The following is a 20000-nucleotide window of genomic DNA, read 5'->3' on the forward strand; positions in this document are numbered from 1 at the left end:
ACTCTCTGACAGACTGACTGACTGACTGACTCTCTGACTGACTGACTGTCTGACTGACTGACTGACTGACTGACTGACTGACTCTCTGACTGACTGACTGACTGACTGACTGACTGACTGACTCTCTGACTGACTGACTGACTGACTCTCTGACTGACTGACTGACTGACTCTCTGACTGACTGACTGACTGACTGACTGACTCTCTGACTGACTGACTGACTGACTGACTGACTGACTGACTGTCTGACTGACTGACTGACTCTCTGACTGACTGACTGTCTGACTGACTGACTGACTGAATGACTGACTGTCTGACTGACTGACTGTCTGACTGACTGACTGACTGACTGACTGTCTGACTGACTGACTGACTGACTGACTGTCTGACTGACTGACTGACTCTCTGACTGACTGACTGACTGACTGACTGACTCTCTGACTGACTGACTGACTGACTGACTCTCTGACTGACTGACTGATTGTCTGACTGACTCTCTGACTGACTGACTGTCTGACTGACTGACTGACTCTCTGACTGACTGACTGACTGACTGACTGTCTGACTGACTGACTGACTCTCTGACTGACTGACTGACTGACTGACTGACTGACTCTCTGACTGACTGACTGTCTGACTGACTGACTGACTGACTGACTGATTGACTGACTGACTGACTCTCTGACTGACTGACTGACTGACTGACTCTCTGTCTGACTGACTGACTGTCTGACTGACTGACTGACTGACTGACTCTCTGTCTGACTGACTGACTGACTGTCTGACTGACTGACTGACTGACTGACTGTCTGACTGACTGACTGACTGACTGACTCTCTGTCTGACTGACTGACTGTCTGACTGACTGACTGACTGACTGACTCTCTGTCTGACTGACTGACTGACTGTCTGACTGACTGACTGACTGACTGACTCTCTGACTGACTGACTGACTGACTGACTGACTCTCTGACTGACTGACTGACTGACTGACTCTCTGACTGACTGACTGTCTGACTGACTCTCTGACTGACTGACTGTCTGACTGACTGACTGACTCTCTGACTGACTGACTGACTGACTGTCTGACTGACTGACTCTCTGACTGACTGACTGACTGACTGACTGACTGACTCTCTGACTGACTGACTGTCTGACTGACTGACTGACTGACTGATTGACTGACTGACTGACTCTCTGTCTGACTGACTGACTGTCTGACTGACTGACTGACTGACTGACTCTCTGTCTGACTGACTGACTGACTGTCTGACTGACTGACTGACTGACTGACTGTCTGACTGTCTGACTGACTGACTGACTGACTGACTGTCTGACTGACTGACTGACTGACTCTCTGTCTGACTGACTGACTGACTGTCTGACTGACTGACTGACTGACTGTCTGACTGACTGACTGACTGACTGACTGACTGACTGACTGTCTGACTGACTGACTGACTGACTGTCTGACTGACTGACTGACTGACTGACTGACTGTCTGACTGACTGACTGACTCTCTGACTGACTGACTGACTGACTCTCTGACTGACTGACTGTCTGACTGACTGACTGACTGATTGACTCTCTGACTGACTGACTGTCTGACTGACTGATCGTCTGGGCAGAACACATGCAGAGACGCACGTTCACCCTCAAAAAACGACAAATGCAAATCAAGCAGCATGTAAATATGATTCAAAGTAGGTCAAAACATCACACACACACACACATACACACACACACACACACACACACACACACACACATACACACACACACACACACAGACACACACACACACACACACACACACACACACAGACACACACACACACACACACACACACACACAGACACACACACACACACACACACACACACACACACACAGACACACACACAAACACACACACAAACACACACACACACACACACACACACACACACGCTGTACCTGAGGGAACTAACTACTTCCACACAGTGACTGAGGGGAGCTTCAGGAGGGCATCAGCTGAAGCTAACAGAGTGTGAGGTGTGTGTGTGTGTGTGTGTGTGTGTGTGTGTGTGTGGGGGGGGGGGGGGGTTAGTAAGGTGCATGTGAAAAATGAGAAACAAAGCTTTGACAAACTGCCTCTCTGAGTGTGAACAAACGACTTCTTCACACAGCGAACACTTAAAATAGTTTGAAGATCATTTCCTGTTGCAGTATTTTGGTGTGCTGACATCACGAGCGCTGACAGGAACTCAACAGTTTCCCAGTAATGTCAAATGTGTAGTCAAATGTGTAGTCAAACTCACAGTAAAAGTAGCCGAGGTGACATTAACACTGTTTAAAAGTGTTTTCTGTTGTTTCCCCTCTCAGAGAACGACGAGGCCTGACAGTCTCAGAAGTGCTCTCTAAGTCAGAGCCAATCAGAGGCCGGTTGTTATTCACCCGCTACCCAACGCTGAACTTAAGAGGAGCGATATTAGATGAGGCTGTGAGCATCATCCTACCCTATAGTGCACTCATTGTATCCCACAATGCATTGGGAAGACTAGTGCACAACCGACTGTTCACTATTCAAGCAATATATCCCATCATGCACTGCGGTTCAAAGATTATTTTTTTGCAGAGCAGAAAGTGGAGTTTTAATTCATTTATTAAAAACATTTAAAGACTGAGGATATAAAATGTTGTTTCATCAGTTTGAGTCTCCACAGATCAGTTCAGTCAGGTCGTCACGTTTGCATTGATTGAACATAGTTTGAGTGTTCATCTTATCTCAAGCTTTGTGTGAATGTTTCACACTTTTTACTGTTGGTTTGAACTTCCCAGCCACCGTAGTTTTCACACAGTGAACGAAGCCATTCTTCTGACATCGAGGAACATTTATGCACAAAGTAAACTCAACATCCCTCCTGCTTTCATCACTTTCTTCTCCTGAAGTCCAAACTTCCCCTGACGCCTCAACAAACGTTTTCTGTCCTCGATGACACACTCCCCTCTTCACCCATTGGCTGCCAGTTCTCACCACACCAATAAAAATAAAACACCAGTAGGTGTCAGCCGTCTCTCTGCGGTAGTACACCTGACACTCCAGCAGGGGGAAAGAGAGCAGTAGTGAGCAGGGACGCAGCACAAAGCAGCAGCAGGAGATCAGCCAGCACACATTTATACACCGAGGCCACGCCCTCGCTGGTCACCTAGCAACAAGTCAATCTTTCCAATGATCTGATGAATGTGATTTATGATTACCTTCTCCTGTGAAAGGTCAGCTTCCCTTCACCATGGCTACAGACGGAGCTGGAGGTGATGGATGAGACAGACAGACGGGTGATGAGATGAGAGGGGATGAGAGGGGAGGGCGGGTCAATACGGACATAATGAATGAAAGAATGAACTCTTCTATTTTCTGATGGGGGACATCTTTTTCTCAGTGTGTAGGAGCCCGCCCCCTCACACTGCAGGAGTTTTAACAGATCTTCTTCTACATAATCTCAAACATGCTCACACTACAAGATATGAACATAATGGAACTTCACAGACTACAGGAGGTTACTTAGATTATCGTGCCCGACGGAGGAACGCAATTAGGGTGAAGAAATATCCGGGGGAGACGAGGACAACATGGGTTGTTCTCTTCAGACACACGACTTCCTCCAGACCCTTTGAATGACGTAATCGCCAAGATTTTAAATTCCTAAATATCAAACATGTTTGAAATAAATCGGGGCGTCTTCAACGTTCTCCGAGCAGATCGGGAAGATAAGATTGGATCTTTATACGACTAAAACTACAACAGAATTTGGAGAAGATTTATAATCGTTTCCGAGCATCCTCGAGTCGGGAACATCACCGCGATTGTCGGGAAGGAATCTGACCTCAAATGGTCCTGATTATCCTGCAGTGTGAGACCGGCTTAAGGCAGGTCTGTCTGGGACATCGTCATGTCGCAGAGTAAAAACAAAACATCCTGTGTTCAGGATAATCGTCTTAAAGGGACAGATTTAAGATGACATGACTGATGCCAATTTTCACAATCTGCCGTACCGTCTTCAGAGGTAGTAACAGAGGCGTTACAGAGGAGAGACAGGATCAGCTGACAGCAGGGCAGCACAGCGCAGTGTGTGTGTGTGTGTGTGTGTGTGTGTGTGTGTGTGCATGTCTGACTGTGTGTGTGGAGCTTAAACGCAACGTGACCTCACAGATTGGGACGCCGATATTAACGCTGAAACTGTCCTCTCGGTTTTGAGAGATTACAGCGACCTCGATCTTTGTCCTCTAACCTGCCGACTCTCACAGGTTCCTCTTTGAGTCCATGTGATCCACTTAAAGAAGTCGGGTATCACAACAACAATGAAATGACAACGTAAAGATTTAAAGGTGGAGTCAGCTGTTTGTTGCAAACTAGAACATAGCCAGGCTAGCCTCATGTGTCTGATCTTTATGCTAAGCTAACATAACCAGCTGCTGGCTGAAGCTACTCAAACATCATGCAGTTATCATACTTCCTGTATATCTCAGACCTCCTCTTGAATGTGACGGCGCCGTAGAGGCCGGAGAGCGAGGTCATCATGCTGTCTGACTCACTCTTATAAAGCGTTTCATTTCCCCCCTCGCTATAAACGATCAACACATCCTTCTAAAGATAGAGAGGTGGCCCTGAAGTCTGGATTCTTCACAGCTACATGTTTAGTCTTAATCCCTTTGCATGCTTCTGTTGTGCTGCAGGAGCCTCGTGTTGATCCACACGGGGCACCACCAGCTAAAGATTCAGCTGTGTCATTAGCTACACTTCAGAGACGGGCTACAGCTGTTCATAAAAATAAAAATAACAGCTGATATAATCGTAAAGAAGTTGTTTCCTGTTTTATATCCAACATCTTTCTTTGCACGGCCTTTTTATTAAAACAAGTCTGCAGACATCTGAGACAGACTTGGTCATAACCATGAGCTGTAAATATGAATGTGCGCCCGCCTGTCAATCAGGTCAGCTACACACCTTATTGTGAATAACTCTTATCCTTCATCAAATCAAAACTGATGAGTCATCAAAACATTCACCCCCCGTACAGTGTGTGTCCATCGAGACATGAGCTAATCACACCTATTTGGTTTTTTGAACCAGGCTGTAAACATGTTAATCTCTGCTGTAAAAACAGGCTTTTTAGAATGGGTGTGTATGTGACTTCCTGTGCTTCTGCAGCCAGCCTCTAGTGGACACTCCAGGAACTGCAGGATTTTAACACTTCAGCATCAGCTTCATTATTCAACACCGGACGTTGCAGCTTAGTTTTAATGTGTTTTTTTAACGGTTGTTATCGTGTCTGAAACTTCTGCTCGTGTGTTTGGTTTTCTTTTTCTGTAAATCTTTTAGACTATCTGTTTTGTTCTTGAATTGAATGCTTATTGTTTTCCTCTTTAAAGCTTAAATCAAGCCGTGACAGTGTTGAATATAAGGAGATAATATGTAAACAAGCGTCGGTATAATAAAGTTAAGCTGCAGCCTGGTGATGGCAGGTTGGTATTTGATGTGTCATTTAACTTCTCTGCGTGTTTTTGCATGGAGGGAAATTGTTAAATAAAGAGCTAAATAAACTCTTAACGACCAGAACGAGTAGTGAGTGTTAACTGATGACTGTCAGAACGAGTTTGTGCATCACATGTGTTAACACAGAAGCAGCAGACACATGGTAACACAGCTGCTCGCAGCAGGAGGAGGAGGAAACATTCAACATGGCACAGAGGGAAAGAACTCAACAAGCTCTAAAAGTCTGCACACATCAGACTAACACCAGCAAATACCACGATGAAACCAACGCCACCACAGCCTCCTCCTCGGTCTTACCTCCTCTGGTTCATCTCTGCGTCTCCTCCGTTGTTCTTTCCCGGACCCCAGCTGTGGCGCCGCAGAGGGGAGATGGACCGGATGCTGTTCCTGAGGAGGCAGGAGCGCCGTGGCACCTCGCTCACTCTGTCTTTGGCCTCTTCTTCAGCGTCTCCCGCTCCACCGCCGCCGCTGTCCAGTCCTGCAGTGACAGTAGCCCCGGTCCGGACGCCCTCCTCCGGGCTCCAGCTGCATTCCAGACCCTGGCTGCCCTCGGGACTGGAGCTGGACGGACCTACGCTGGCGGTGTCGTCGGTGGAGGAACAGGAGACGGAGACCTCGCTGGTGCTGTCTCCTCCTGTCACTGCTTCGTCGTTCTGCAGACAAGAAAAAAGAGAGACTCTTTTAATTTTAAAAATCTCTCTCCCAGGCGTCCCACAGGGAACTGTCAGAGTTAATCAGACCTCGCTTCATTTATGGAAAGATGACAGAGATAAATTCTATAACCGGATGAAATGTTGGTATTTCAGAGACTCGACATGTGCACTAGTATCCTCTTTCAAAGTATTAATATCCATCCTACATGGAACCAAGGATTAGTCCATGACGATCTCAGGATGCTTAGAGGGGTTGTTGTTGTTGTTGTTGTTGTTGTTGTTGTTGTTTTAAGTGGGGTTGTTTGAGGTTCTTGTCTCATGCAAGTATATTATCCACAGGAAATGAAGGTCACCATTTTATTGAGAGACCGTCCGGATTTCCGGCACAGAGCTCGATTAGAAAATGTTTTTGAAATGAACTGAGCCAAAAAATAAAAAATGTGTGAATAGAGAAAAATTGTCAGAAAGTCACTTTGTTTTGCAATCATTTATCAAAAATGGCTGATATGAATGTGACCAAGGAAGAGTCGACAACAGAGCCTCACAAGAAAAGAAACCTTTAACCAAACAGCACTGAAGTATAAATAACTGAATACTGAATAAATAAATAGATCTATGTAGATTATGTGAGAGAAGAGAACTTCCAATTATTCTCATCATGTATATCCATCAACGTTCATTCACTCATGCATGAATAAAGAGAGCGTCAGGGAGCTTTTTAACCCGCAGGAACGAGATATAATGAGGACCAAATGGCAAAGCTTAAGGATAATGAGGCCGAGCAGCTTTATAGCAAAACACTGACATTCAAACCAAACACCAATAAATGACGGCAGACGCTGAGAAAACAAACCTTTCTCTGGAAGAATGTAGCCAACTTATACACCAACGCCGTTTTCACACATGCACTCCTTTAAGATTTATGGATTAACGTCAGGAGGTGGAAACAGACTGAAACTATCAGAAAACACAGAACGACGGCACAGAGCCAAAGTTACAGGACACAAGACGTTTTCACATCCACACTCCTGAAAATATCTAGATAACTTCAGGAGGACTGACCCAGAAATCCTCCTGATCTGTTGTTCACACATGAACCTCACAGCAGGAGACTATCCCTGTCAGACAGGAGGGGGGGGGGGAGGGGGATGCAAAGAAGAAAAGGTGACTTCATGATAAAGGAGAGCAACATTTCTCCCTCGTACAGTCCCTGTTTGTGCGTCTTTACGAGGCCGCTCTGTAATATGAGTAAAGAATGAGGCCGAGGAAACAAACAGCTCTGATAAATAAATAAAGTGCTCGCTGTGTGTTTCTGGTGGGAAACAGCTCCTGTGTGCACACACACACACACACACACACACACACACACACACACACAGGTATGGGATGGTGCGTTCAGAGCTAATTTGTAGGTGTGAGCTTTAACTGGCTCTATTGTGCTGCCAGCTGCACTGTGTGAGCTCAGCACAGAGACGCTTCTGTTGGAGAGCTCCGAATGAAAGATCTGCTTCATGCAGCCGACACGGCGTCCTCTGGGAGAGAGTGTGGGTTTGTTTATGTGAGTATTTAACGTGTATACATTCAGCCGAGAGAGAGAGAGAGAGTGCATACGAGTGCAGGTCATGTTTTGGGAGTCGTTCGATTGAAGCTTTGGAAGCAGGGGAAGGAGTGAGCTCAGTTTCAAACTTTCTCTTTCCTCCACTTTCAAACTGGAGCTGGAGAGCCTTTAAAGAGCGCCGCTCCACGTGACCTTACAGTGATACAACATTTTCTCTCACAGTTTTTTTCCACGGCTTGTAGAACATTTCCAGTATGAGATATTCTACAAAAAAGACACCGCAGACATTAATCCTTTCTTACTGAAGCTGAATTTAGCTGTTGGGGTATTTTGGGGGGAATTTAACCCTCATGCATCACTATGGAGATTTTTGTCCATTTGGTCAAATGTTTCCTCTTCATCTGGTCATCATTTTGTCTGTTAGTGCATATGGCACACATTTTGTAAGGAAGTCTCTCTTGACACATTTTGGAATGCAATTATTATTATTTTTTAACAGATCAATAGAACACTGAAACATGTTTACGACCCTCTGAAGTCACTCAGGACAAAAATGTCCACTTCCAAAAAACTGATATAAAAATAGAACAGATTGATTTTTTTTTCTACTTTTTTTTGCATAAATCTCTTAAACAACTTCAGCCCTGCTCAAAACTACCAAACATTCAATCATTTTTAGGAATTTAACCCTTTAAATGCCAGTTTGATTACTTGATGTCACTGTTGTTATTTGTGAAAACACAAAAATTTGTTATTTTCCATATAAAAAATATTTGGTGCCTGGGGGATTTAAAAAAAGAAAATCAGTCTTGGATATGTCAAAGATTATCCAAAATATTGACTTTGATGCATTGTTAGTTTTTGTGTAGCATCAGATTTAAAATGTAGTTCCCTGTTTGGACATTGGAGGGCGAGAATGTCCAATTTACAAAAACTGCTATAAAAATAAAACAGATTGATATTTATTTCTACTTTTTTTGCATAAATCTCTTAAACAACTTCAGCCCTGCTCAAAACTATAAAATATTGAATAATTATAACCCTTTAAATGCCAGTTTGATTACATGATTCTGGCATTTAAAGGGTTAAAATCCTCAAAATGATTGAATGTTTGGTAGTTTTGAGCAGGGCTGAAGTTGTTTAAGAGATTTATGCAAAAAAAAGTCGAAAAAATATGAATCTGTTCTATTTTTATATCAGTTTTTTGGAAGTGGACATTTTTGTCCTTAGTGACTTAAGAGGGTAGTAAATTAAACTGATGTCTGAGGGTTAAGCCCGTGGACTTCAAACCCCGTCCCCGTGTGTCCACCGCGTCCTAATGTTCATCACACTCTGATATTATCTACAACAAAAAGGACGTTTGTTCACATTAACAGGAGCATACTTGGAGTTCTCCACACTGCAGAAAATGGGAGAGAAAACGAGTATTTCAGCTGTAACCAAAGGGCGCCCCGGCTTCAAACAGACTTTAAACATCAGCCAAGCGACAGCAGGGACCGCAGCTCGCGCTTCCTCCAGCAGCGGAGAGCAGAGCTGCCGGCTTGAAAAAGATGCTTAGTACATGTTTGGCATCTCAGCCTCGGGGTGCTGATAAATAAAAAGCAGAGCGTAGACTGACAAAATAGCTGCTTCATATATACTATATAATCCCTATAGGAGCAGCTGCAGGGGCAAACACACAGAAACATGTTCTCGCTGCTCAGTGAGAGTGAGCGGGATGCTTGGATGGCAGCCAGGAGAGGGTGTTATGAAAGTTGTTGTGCACTGAATTTCCTGCTAAATCAAAGTAAATACATTGTCCATTAATTTCACATTTGTTCCATTGATCTTTTGGAACAAGTTGTTTCTACACTCGCAGGGAAACACATCAAAAGTATGAAGTTTTTTCTGCTCGTTTCAAGTTTATTTTACATTTTCTTTTTCTTGACTTCACTCCTGCCCTGCAGTTTGTTTCCATCTTCCCAGTTTGAAACCGACACATTGGATCAGTGATTGATTTTTTAAAAGGCAGTGTGCAATGTTTTCAGCTTAGACAAGTAAGAAACATTGGGTCGGGGGTCCAGTTTGTTTCTCCTGGGGATGCATCGTACTCACAGAACTCTGTTTACAAAGAGGAAGCGGAGAGAGAGTCTGACCTTTCTGAAGACGCTGTCGTATCCCGTCTCAGCGTTCAGGAAGCTTTCGATGTCGCTGCCAGAGTCTCTGTGAGCTGTGGACGGACAACTGGGGGCCCTGCTGGTTCTGCTGGGCGTGCTGGGAGACTCTGAGGACTGTGAGGATCCTGAAAGACACAAAAACAGCACATGTGTTAACACTGATGTATAAATATGAACGTACCAGAGGAGGACAAGGCTGCAACATTTCATTTATTAATCAATAGGACTCAACAGTGTTGTTCAGGATACAAGCTCAGTGAAGTAACCCCTCATCCCAATCCCCCCCCACCACCATGGCCGTTGCCAACACAACCAAAACAGTGACGCCCCCTTCAAACCAAGAGAAGTGAAACAAATGCAGCAGAAGTGTCAAACATTCTCTGGTTTCAGCTTTTCAATTTGACATGAAGAGGAGTGAAACGTCTTTGTGTTTCGGACCATAGATTTGGAAATGAAGCAGCTTCATGACATCACTGAGCATGCTCACAAGTTGTGATGACATTTACTCGCATTTCGTTTCATTTAAAGCTCCTGTGAGGAGTTTTTTTGTGCAGCTATGAATCAGACTTCTTTAAAAAAGCAAAGAGAACCATCAACGAGAATATTATGACTTTCAGGAGGCGGGCTCTCGAGTAGACGTACTGTAGCTCCTCCATGAAGACACTTCATGATCAGGAAAAAACAGCAGGGAGATAAAAGACATCACATCGTCCACAAGGGGAGCCATAATCAACACCAACCAAAAGTTTTAATATAGTATTAAGTATATAGTATTTTAGTATTTAATCAACTTTGTCCATCAGTGGATCTGGAAATAATCTGCAGATGAATCAATGAAAAATAATCATCAGTCTCAGCCCGAGATCCATGTCACTTCAGATTTCCTCAAAGGAAGCGTTCAGTGTTAAAAAGTGAAGAAAAAAAAAAACACAGAGAAACGCCATGTTTCCAGAATAATATGTTCCCGCCCCCTCCTCTCAAACATAATCAGGTCTTTGAGAGATCAGTGTGACTTCTGGGAATCTGAGAAGGTGTGAAAAGCCCGGAGGATCAATGGCCGCCTGTCTTTACTGAGGCCGTCTGTGCTAAACTGCAAAAGAAAACAACTCCTGTTTGTGTGTGTGAAGAAGTCTGAAGTCTGATTCTCATTCAGATGAAAGAGTTACTGATGTTTCTGCAAAACTGCGTTTGAAGGCGGAGCAGCATCACATCAGTCACCCCGAGGAGGAGGAGGAGGAGGAGGAGGGACAAAGACCTAAGAGGACTCTCTGCAGGACTCTCCTGCTGGATCAGCTTTAAATATAGAAGTTAATGAAAACCTCATTCTACAGATGTTTGACCAGATGTGATCAGGGACATCATGCACGCGCTTTTAAAGATGGAGTCAGGAGCTTGTTCCTTCAAAATAAAATACAGACTTCTCCTAAAGTGAGGACAGAGTCAGCAGCTTCCTCCTTCAAAATAAAATACAGTTAGCTTGCAGTGTAGGTACAAGCAGTAAACGTACACACTACATCCTGCAGGGGGCGGGGCTTCTAGAGGAGGAGGGGCGATGTTTGAATGTTGTGTTTACAAAACAAAAAAAAGCAACAGACTCGACCTTTAAGCCCCGCCTCTAGCCATCTGGTCTGAGAACACGGTTCATCAACTCCCCTCTTTCTTTAGCCACAGCAGCTTTTTAAACAGCAACCCAACAAGAGATGCTTTTGGTATCCCCCCCCCCCGACCCATTGAATAACAAGTAACCCACCCTAAAGTTTGCACCAAGCACAACATTTCTCTGCTCGTCTACATGTAAGGACATGATCAGATAAGATCCCAGGACAGACTAAAAGAGGAAGCGTGTGCTGAAGCAGACATGTGTAATAACAGTAGTCTTACTTCAGCCACATGCCAAGAACAGCTGCATGAGATCATTCACCCAGCGGGTTCCTTTACATCATCTCTGAGGTCTATTTCTGCAGGAGAAGAGGAAGTTCTTCTTTATGTCCCTGAGGAACATTTTCCCTGCGCTCACGTGAGAAAGAGGAAGCGTGTGTGTGCGTCTCTTTGTGTGTGTGAGTTCAGCCGCTGGAGGATCTGGATTCTGTGAGGGAACGAGGGACAGATCATAAAGAACGCAGGTTTAAAGTAAAGCCAGACGCCCAAAGAACAACATATGTTGCTATAGCATGTGGGGGGGGGGACATGGAGCTGCAGTCAGCTGTTAAAAGGAGGGGCGGGAAGGGGATCAGGAGAGGGGGGACAAAGGGGTTTGACAGAGACCGTCACTTTAGCAATAATCTGTCACTTTCTGTTTTTCTGTTTGGTTATTTCTTGGCTGATGGTCTTGGTTAATCTGTTCCCATTATTTTTGTTGTTTTGTCTGAAAATTTAATTTGTTTTGGCCAACAAGTCCGACATCATCCACTGATCGATGAAAACTTTTTGATCTTTCTGTGAATAATGCACAAAAAACAAGAAGGGAAACTTCTTCCTATCCTATCCTATTATTTATTTGTTGCTATGGATCCTGAGGAGCCAGTTTTTTTATTTTTATTTTTTATTTTTATTTTGTGTTTGTATTTTCTTAACATGTTCAATAAATTGACTAATAATAATCTGTTACACTGAAAGGAGCAAACGAGGGGACACAGTCACAGACTTCCTCCTGAGGGTTAGACGCTCCACCACAGGCCGACGTGTTCATGATACCACCATAACTCTGACGTGATTCTAGAGAAAACTGACGTCCTATAGGAACCCAACATTGGGTGATTTACTTATTTTTTTAAACTCCTACACGCTGTCCTATTAGCACAAAGCTAACAAAGTTCTGCTATTTAGACAGCAACTCTAGATCTGAAGTTTAATGTTCGCGTACTTTTCCAGATTATCGATCATTAAAGGAGCAGTATGTATCTCTGAATCTCTAAAATGAGTACTGCAGTCTAAATTCTAAACATCATAGAGAGCTGTCTCCCCCCCCCCCCCCTCCTCTCTAGAGTCCATGCTCACTCAGGTCACCATGTGGTGGACTCTGAAGCTTCAGTGTTTATCCAGCTCTGCATGGGTCGGTGAGTTTTTCTGAATATTGACAAACCTCCTCGCTGTGAGCTAAACACTACACCACCGTGCAGCTGCATATCAACATTTAAGCCAAAAATACACAAAGTGAGAAATGTGGTGTCATAAAGAGTCCGTCTGAAACACGTCGTGACAGATACGGCGTGAGTGTCTCTGAACCAATCACTGAGAAGAAGAGTCACACACCTCCAGGTCTTATTCAGGGTGATATCATGTGGACGTGCTTCTCAAACATAAAGTAATAAGCTCTTCTTTCTTTCACACAATCTGACACTCCAAATATAAAATCTCCACCGACCTGTCTCCCCACGCGCTCCGCCAGCGCTTAACCTCGACCACGGCGGTTTAGGAAGCTGATCCAGAAACATTTCCACCGAGTCTTAACGTAGGTAACAAGTCCAGCACGGGTGGAGGATCCCACAATGTGATGTGTGTGTGTGTGTGTGTGTGTGTGTGTGTGTGTGTCTGGGGAGGGGGGCGGGGGGGGGGGGGGGGGTGGTGAGTTGGGGTGACAGCAGTGGATGCTGGGAGTTTTTTCATAGACTCCTCCCCCTCACACCTGTCCTCCAAAAGTAGCAGGGGACTGTGAGCTTTGACAGCTGTCTCCCCCTCACACACACACACACACACACACACACACACACACACACACACACACACACACACACACACACACAGAGTGGACAGGTGTAAAGCCCTCTGATGAGTCAGTGGGTGGTTGAGGTTGTTGAACGTGAACACCTGTACTCATTACTTTCACTAATATGCAACATGTGTTTTTTTTCTTCATCTTTCATTTGACTTTTTGATTCAGAGATTAAAAACGATCGCCACAGAGGAGCGTTTCATTTTGTAGTGCTGCTCACTGCTGTCGTGCAGAATCATGTCTCACATACCTGCAACTAACAGTCAACTGCTGATTATTGTCACAGTTCATGTTTTAACCCTGAAGTCTTTAAAATGTTCAGAAAAACAGAAAAAAACTCAGATACAGTCGCTTGATGTTGCTGCTTTAAAGGAAGAATGATCAACATGTTCCACATCAATAAATCATAAAGTCTGTCCTGTGTAAATGTGTCTCTGAGTCATGACTGTCTACAATGAGGGAGAAGCTCGAGTCCCGCTGGCTGTGTTGTTGTCAGAGCCGTGTTTACATGGACGGGACGGCCGGCTCCTCCCCTTGTGTATAAAAGCTGTTTTAGTCAAGAACTAGAGAGAAGAAGAAGAACATACTCACTGATTATTTGGATGTTAGTAAGAGTTTTTAGATCACGCTCATTCTGTGTCAGTTTACATGAAATGTGAAGCTACGAGCTAACTAAAGAGCGCTAACATTAGCATGCTAACACAACAATGTGAAGCTACGAGCTAACTAAAGAGCGCTAACATTAGCATGCTAACACAACAATGTGAAGCTACGAGCTAACTAAAGAGCGCTAACATTAGCATGCTAACACAACAATGTGAAGCTACGAGCTAACTAAAGAGCTCTAACATTATCATGCTAACACAACAATGTGAAGCTACGAGCTAACTAAAGAGCGCTAACATTAGCATGATAACACAACAATATGAAGCTACACGCTAACTAAAGAGCGCTAACATTAGCATGCTAACACAACAATGTGAAGCTACGAGCTAACTAAAGAGCGCTAACATTAGCATGCTAACACAACAATGTGAAGCTACGAGCTAACTAAAGAGCGCTAACATTAGCATGCTAACACAACAATGTGACGCTACGAGTTAACTAAAGAGCTCTAACATTATCATGCTAACACAACAATGTGAAGCTACGAGCTAACTAAAGAGCGCTAACATTAGCATGCTAACACAACAATATGAAGCTACACGCTAACTAAAGAGCGCTAACATTAGCATGCTAACACAACAATGTGAAGCTACGAGCTAACTAAAGAGCGCTAACATTAGCATGCTAACACAACAATGTGAAGCTACGAGCTAACTAAAGAGCGCTAACATTAGCATGCTAACACAACAATGTGACGCTACGAGTTAACTAAAGTGCGCTAACATTAGCATGCTAACACAACAATGTGAAGCTACGAGCTAACTAAAGAGCGCTAACATTAGCATGCTAACACAACAATGTGAAGCTACGAGCTAACTAAAGAGCGCTAACATTAGCATGCTAACACAACAATGTGAAGCTACACGCTAACTAAAGAGCGCTAACATTAGCATGCTAACACAACAATGTGAAGCTACAAGCTAACTAAAGAGCGCTAACATTAGCATGCTAACACAACAATGTGAAGCTACGAGCTAGCGTTCTAATTGATAACTCCTTTGTGTGAACGCGCGTGTAGGAGGGGTTGGAGGTGTGTCTCTGGAGGAGGGCTGAGGCTTCAGTATGGAGGAGGCGTGGCCAAACAGAAGTTTATTTTGGTTTCATGCTGGTGCTCAAGGGCGACACCTACTGGATCAAAAAGTCGCACATTCTTTCTTTGAAACTGACAGAAGCATGTGATCGAGTTAAACTGACTGTTTCATTCATCATCGTTGCAGACACAGAGATGTAGAACTTGTCAACGCTGTACTTTATTGTAAAGTCATGAAACCAGTGACTTGAGAGTTGTTGGGTTTCCTATCACAGCTGAAACTGTTTGACAAATACAAAGCGGGCGTGAACTCTGAGCAGAAGAAGATAAGATCTTTTCCACACAAATCATCCCGTCTGCAGAATCAACGTGGTGAGAAATAACCGACCAGATGAAGAATCCATGGTCGTCATGACATCACTCTCTCCTCTGTCTGCACGTTTTCACGCTGAGAGAGGAGAGGAGGTGCAGATCTTATCGGCTCTCTGGGGTAAAAAACAGGATTTTATTTATCTGAATAAACTCAAATGTTGTGTCCACGCTTTCCAAAAACATGACTTGTTGAACGTTTAACCGTCCAGGACTAGCAGCGACCTGGAAATCTAAAGCAGGGGGGCGGAGTCACTTTTATTTATAAACATTTAGAATCTACCTTCAAGTCAAGTCGAAATCACAAAGTGCCACAAAGGCAGATATTAAAATACAAAGAGGTCAAAACAAATCAAGCAGATCAAGACTGTAAGACACACTAAGGAGCATGTCAGTATAAAAGGCGCTGAGATAGAACAAAGTTTAAAAAGAGGATACCAGATTTTACTAATCTGAGATCCTCTGGCAGCCGGGAGTTTAAGGCAGCAGAGGCCCGATCACATTTCATCACAACCGGAGACTCTGGAAGTTCCTGTGTCTGATCTCAAACAGCAATCAGGTGCATCAAAAGAGAAAAGACCACACATGTGAGGGAGTGTCAGGAAGTGCTCCGACTGCAGCCTTTGAATGTTCCCCGAACTGATACCTGGATTAAAGAGTGTGGCAGTTATCAACTCTGGAAGGGAAGAGTGCATGACCGTTTCTAAATCTGAAAAAGAGAGAAAGGGTCTAACCTCAGGAATGAGTCAAGATGACAAAAACAAGTCAGAACAACTTCTTTAACACGGATCGATAACGGGACAAAACCCAGACAGCTAAAGCTGTTCTCACATCTGCACTCCTGAAAATATCTAGAAAACTTCAGGAGGAGAATAGCACAGTTTGATCCCGACCTCATCCTGCTTGTATTTTAATATAAAATCTGTTTTAGGAAAATTGAAAACATGAAGAAAGTTTTTCACTCTTCAGTCAAGATGCTGCTTACATGATTCCTCCTTTTTTCTCCCCTAAAATAAAAATCCGATCGTCTGCAGTCGTCCTTGAACACCACTTAACCAGACTGTAATTTACCATTTACCCCTATATCTTTGTTTTCCGTGCTCGCTGGATTATTTTGGCCCTTGAAGCCAAGGCGTGTCTCCTCCTATATAAATAAGGGTTTGTGGATCCAGTCGAGCCAAACATCATGCAACATTACAAACAACACTTTGGAGCATGACTGTGAACACTGGCCTGCAGACCACAGGCAGCAAAACTACCAAACGCTGCATTTTTAACAAAACACAAGAATCCATGAGATGATGGGACGCAGATTCAGGACCGCCACACAGCCGATTGTGTGCATGTGGAAAAGCTTCAGCCATTCTCTATGAAGTGTTGCTTTTGCACAAGACTTGAGCGTTGTGCACCTAAACTTTGTGAAATGTAAAACTTCAGATTCCACTCAGCTGGATTTGGATATTTTGAGACTGTCGGACACCTTCAGGCAGATCACAGTAAGAACAAAGTCTCATCTCCGTCTTAGACCCGGGTGGTTTGGTAACTTAAAACCCCTCAGTCGACCTCTTCACCCCGACCTTTGACACCGGCTAAAGAGGGTCAATCCCTTTGACTTCCTGTTTCACTAGTCTGCTTTAAAAAGTCTTCATTCAACTCAGACTACTGAAGACTTTTCTGAAGTCAATTCAATCTGTGACATAAACTCTCGACCTGACGGGAGAGAGAGAGAGAAAAGATGCTGAATGCGTGGGATGAGTTGAGTTTAAGAAGAGGGAGCTATCTCAGCCAAACAGGAAGTGATGTCATCCCAGCTGCTGCAGGGAAATCCCCCATCACCCACCCTTCAACGTTATATTCTGTGTGGCACTAAATAATCTTCATCCTGACATCCTGACATCCTCCTCCTGTTTCTACTTTCTTTTCTTCAGTTTGTCCTCTCTCTCTCTCTCCCTCTCTCTCGCCCTGCCTGTCTCTCTCTCTCTCTCTCTCCCTCGCCCTCTCTCTCTCTCTCCCTCACCCTGCCTGTCTCTCTCTCCCTCTTTCTCTCTCTCTCTCTCTCTCTCTCCCTCTCTCTCTCTCGCCCTCTCTCTCTCTCTCCCTCGCCCTGCCTGTCTCTCTCTCTCTCTCCCTCTCTTTCTCTCTCTCTCTCGCCCTCTCTCTCTCTCTCCCTCGCCCTGCCTGTCTCTCTCTCCCTCTTTCTCTCTCTCTCTCTCTCTCCCTCTCTCGCCCTGCCTGTCTCTCTCTCCCTCTCTCTCTCTCTCCCTCCCTCTCTCTCTCTCTCTCTCTCCCTCGCCCTGCCTGTCTCTCTCTCCCTCTTTCTCTCTCTCCCTCTCTCTCGCCCTGCCTGTCTCTCTCTCCCTCCCTCTTTCTCTCTCTCCCTCTTTCTCTCTCTCCCTCTCCCTCTCCCTCCCTCGCCCTGCCTGTCTCTCTCTCTTGTGATTTTGACTGCTCCCTCTGCACACTGACTCCTCTGGTGGAGGTCAGCTGACCTGTTGTCCCTTTCTCTCTGTTACCTGTACATACTGTATGTGTCTGCAGGCTGACTTTGGTCTGACAGGGCGGTGAAGTGGATATCATTAATCCTTAACCACAGTTTGAATTTTGGACTTGAGTATCCCAGCTTTGTGTTTGTGTGTGTAAACATCGGATCCAGAACAAAGAACGTGGCACTGTGTCATGTATATACACTCCATACCCCGGATTCTGAAAGCTGCCGACTGTGCAGGCGCGGCATCAACCAAGTGACGCATCAGCACAACAAACATGGCAGTGGCAACAAGAGCGTCTTACTTCTGCAGCAATGAAGAAACATCTGCAACGCCATGTTGGCGTTTAATAGAGCTGTAGTCCATGTAGACTCAGTCGGTGTCAGAAGTATTTTAAAAACTGTCAAACATGTAAAAACTCCCGTGTTCTTTAAAGTCTTTCTCTCTCCAGCTGATAGCAGGAAGGTGTTATTCACTATGATGTCATCTGTCTGTCGGGGTCGTTGGGTCATCTGTCTGTCGGGTCGTTGGGTTCAGAGAGCGGCGCTCTAAGATCGGCCTCGATGACATCATGAGCCACAAAGCTCTGAGAAACTTCTCGCACAGTAACAGGAACAAAAGTCACTTCCCCAAACTGTGCTGATGGACAGCAGCACATAAAGGGTTAACTGGTGCATCCTCTTCTGTCCAGATGGAAGACATGTTGTATGTATCACATCGCTCCTCTCGGTCATGACACCGCTCAAACACACCTCTGAAACTCACTGAGACTCTAAAGCTGCAGAGCGTCTTTAAAGTCTTCCTGATTCTGTAAAACAGTCAGACCTGTGAACATTTGAAGACCACTAACAGCCTCTTTTAACACATGAACGACCAACACCTTCAACGAGCGTCGACACTTTGAAAACTTTCTGTTAAGTTTCTGTTTCATGATCATGAGAATTGAAGACTTGGTGGGTTTTCATACCAAACAGGAGAGTGGAATAAGTCATCTACTCTGTTCTTTTCCTTCTGCAGCCTCAAAGTAACAACACAGTAATAACCTCTAAGAGGACGCTGGTAGCCTAGCGGTTAGATTATGCGTCACATGTACAGAGACTAGAGTCCTCTGAGCGGACGACACCGGGTTTGAATGTGACCTGTGGCCTCTTTCCAGCATATCATTCCTCTCTCTCTCTCTCTCTCTCTCTCTCTCTCTCACCATGATTTCTGACTCTATCCACCACAGATCCGGTCTCTACGTTCACGGCACAAAAAAACCTGATAATAAATCTTTAAATATAAAACAAACAAAAAGAAAAACCTTCTAGCAAGTTCTGCTCTGACGATCACAGAAGAGTTCAAAAGCATCAGATTTCACTTCCGGAGAAGCAAAAGAAACAAAAGTAACTTTTGAAAAAAAAACGGTTTAGCAGAATATTTATTATATTCTCTTAATTCAGCCGTTAGTTGAATGTATGTTACCTGTCTGTTGAAAATCAACTGACACACTGTTGACATGTCTCTGAATATCTACTGACAGCTTGTTGAGTGTGAACAGATGGACTATCAAAATAAAGTATTTCTTAATCTTATTCTAAGTTTTGATGAATTAATGTATCGCTCACTTTGTTGTTGCAGCTGAAACACCTGGAGCTCATCTTCCAGAATCAGAATCTGGGTTTATTACCAAGTACATTTACACATACAAGGAATCTGACTTGGTGTATTGGTGATAAACAATTAACAAGGAAATAAAGCAGAACTAGCAACAACTTAAATAATACAGAATAAGAAGATATTACAATATATAAAATATAATTTAAAAATGTAAAATGTAAAATATAAAAAAC

At 44.1% G+C, this 20000-nt stretch overlaps 1 protein-coding gene across 1 annotated transcript in view; it reads right to left on the reverse strand.

The window, feature by feature from the left end:
* Positions 1 to 20000, reverse strand: part of LOC132978986 (A-kinase anchor protein 13-like) — a 124805-nt gene that overhangs the window by 40208 nt on the left and 64597 nt on the right. The window contains exons 11-13 of the mRNA XM_061044408.1: positions 9885 to 10030; positions 5836 to 6191; positions 3243 to 3290 (exon numbers count right to left, since the gene is read on the reverse strand). Coding sequence (XP_060900391.1) covers positions 3243 to 3290; positions 5836 to 6191; positions 9885 to 10030 — 550 coding nt within the window. The remainder of the gene's footprint in view (positions 1 to 3242; positions 3291 to 5835; positions 6192 to 9884; positions 10031 to 20000) is intronic.

Source organism: Labrus mixtus, chromosome 1 (assembly GCF_963584025.1).
Source record: "Labrus mixtus chromosome 1, fLabMix1.1, whole genome shotgun sequence".
NCBI classification, from domain to species: domain Eukaryota; kingdom Metazoa; phylum Chordata; class Actinopteri; order Labriformes; family Labridae; genus Labrus; species Labrus mixtus.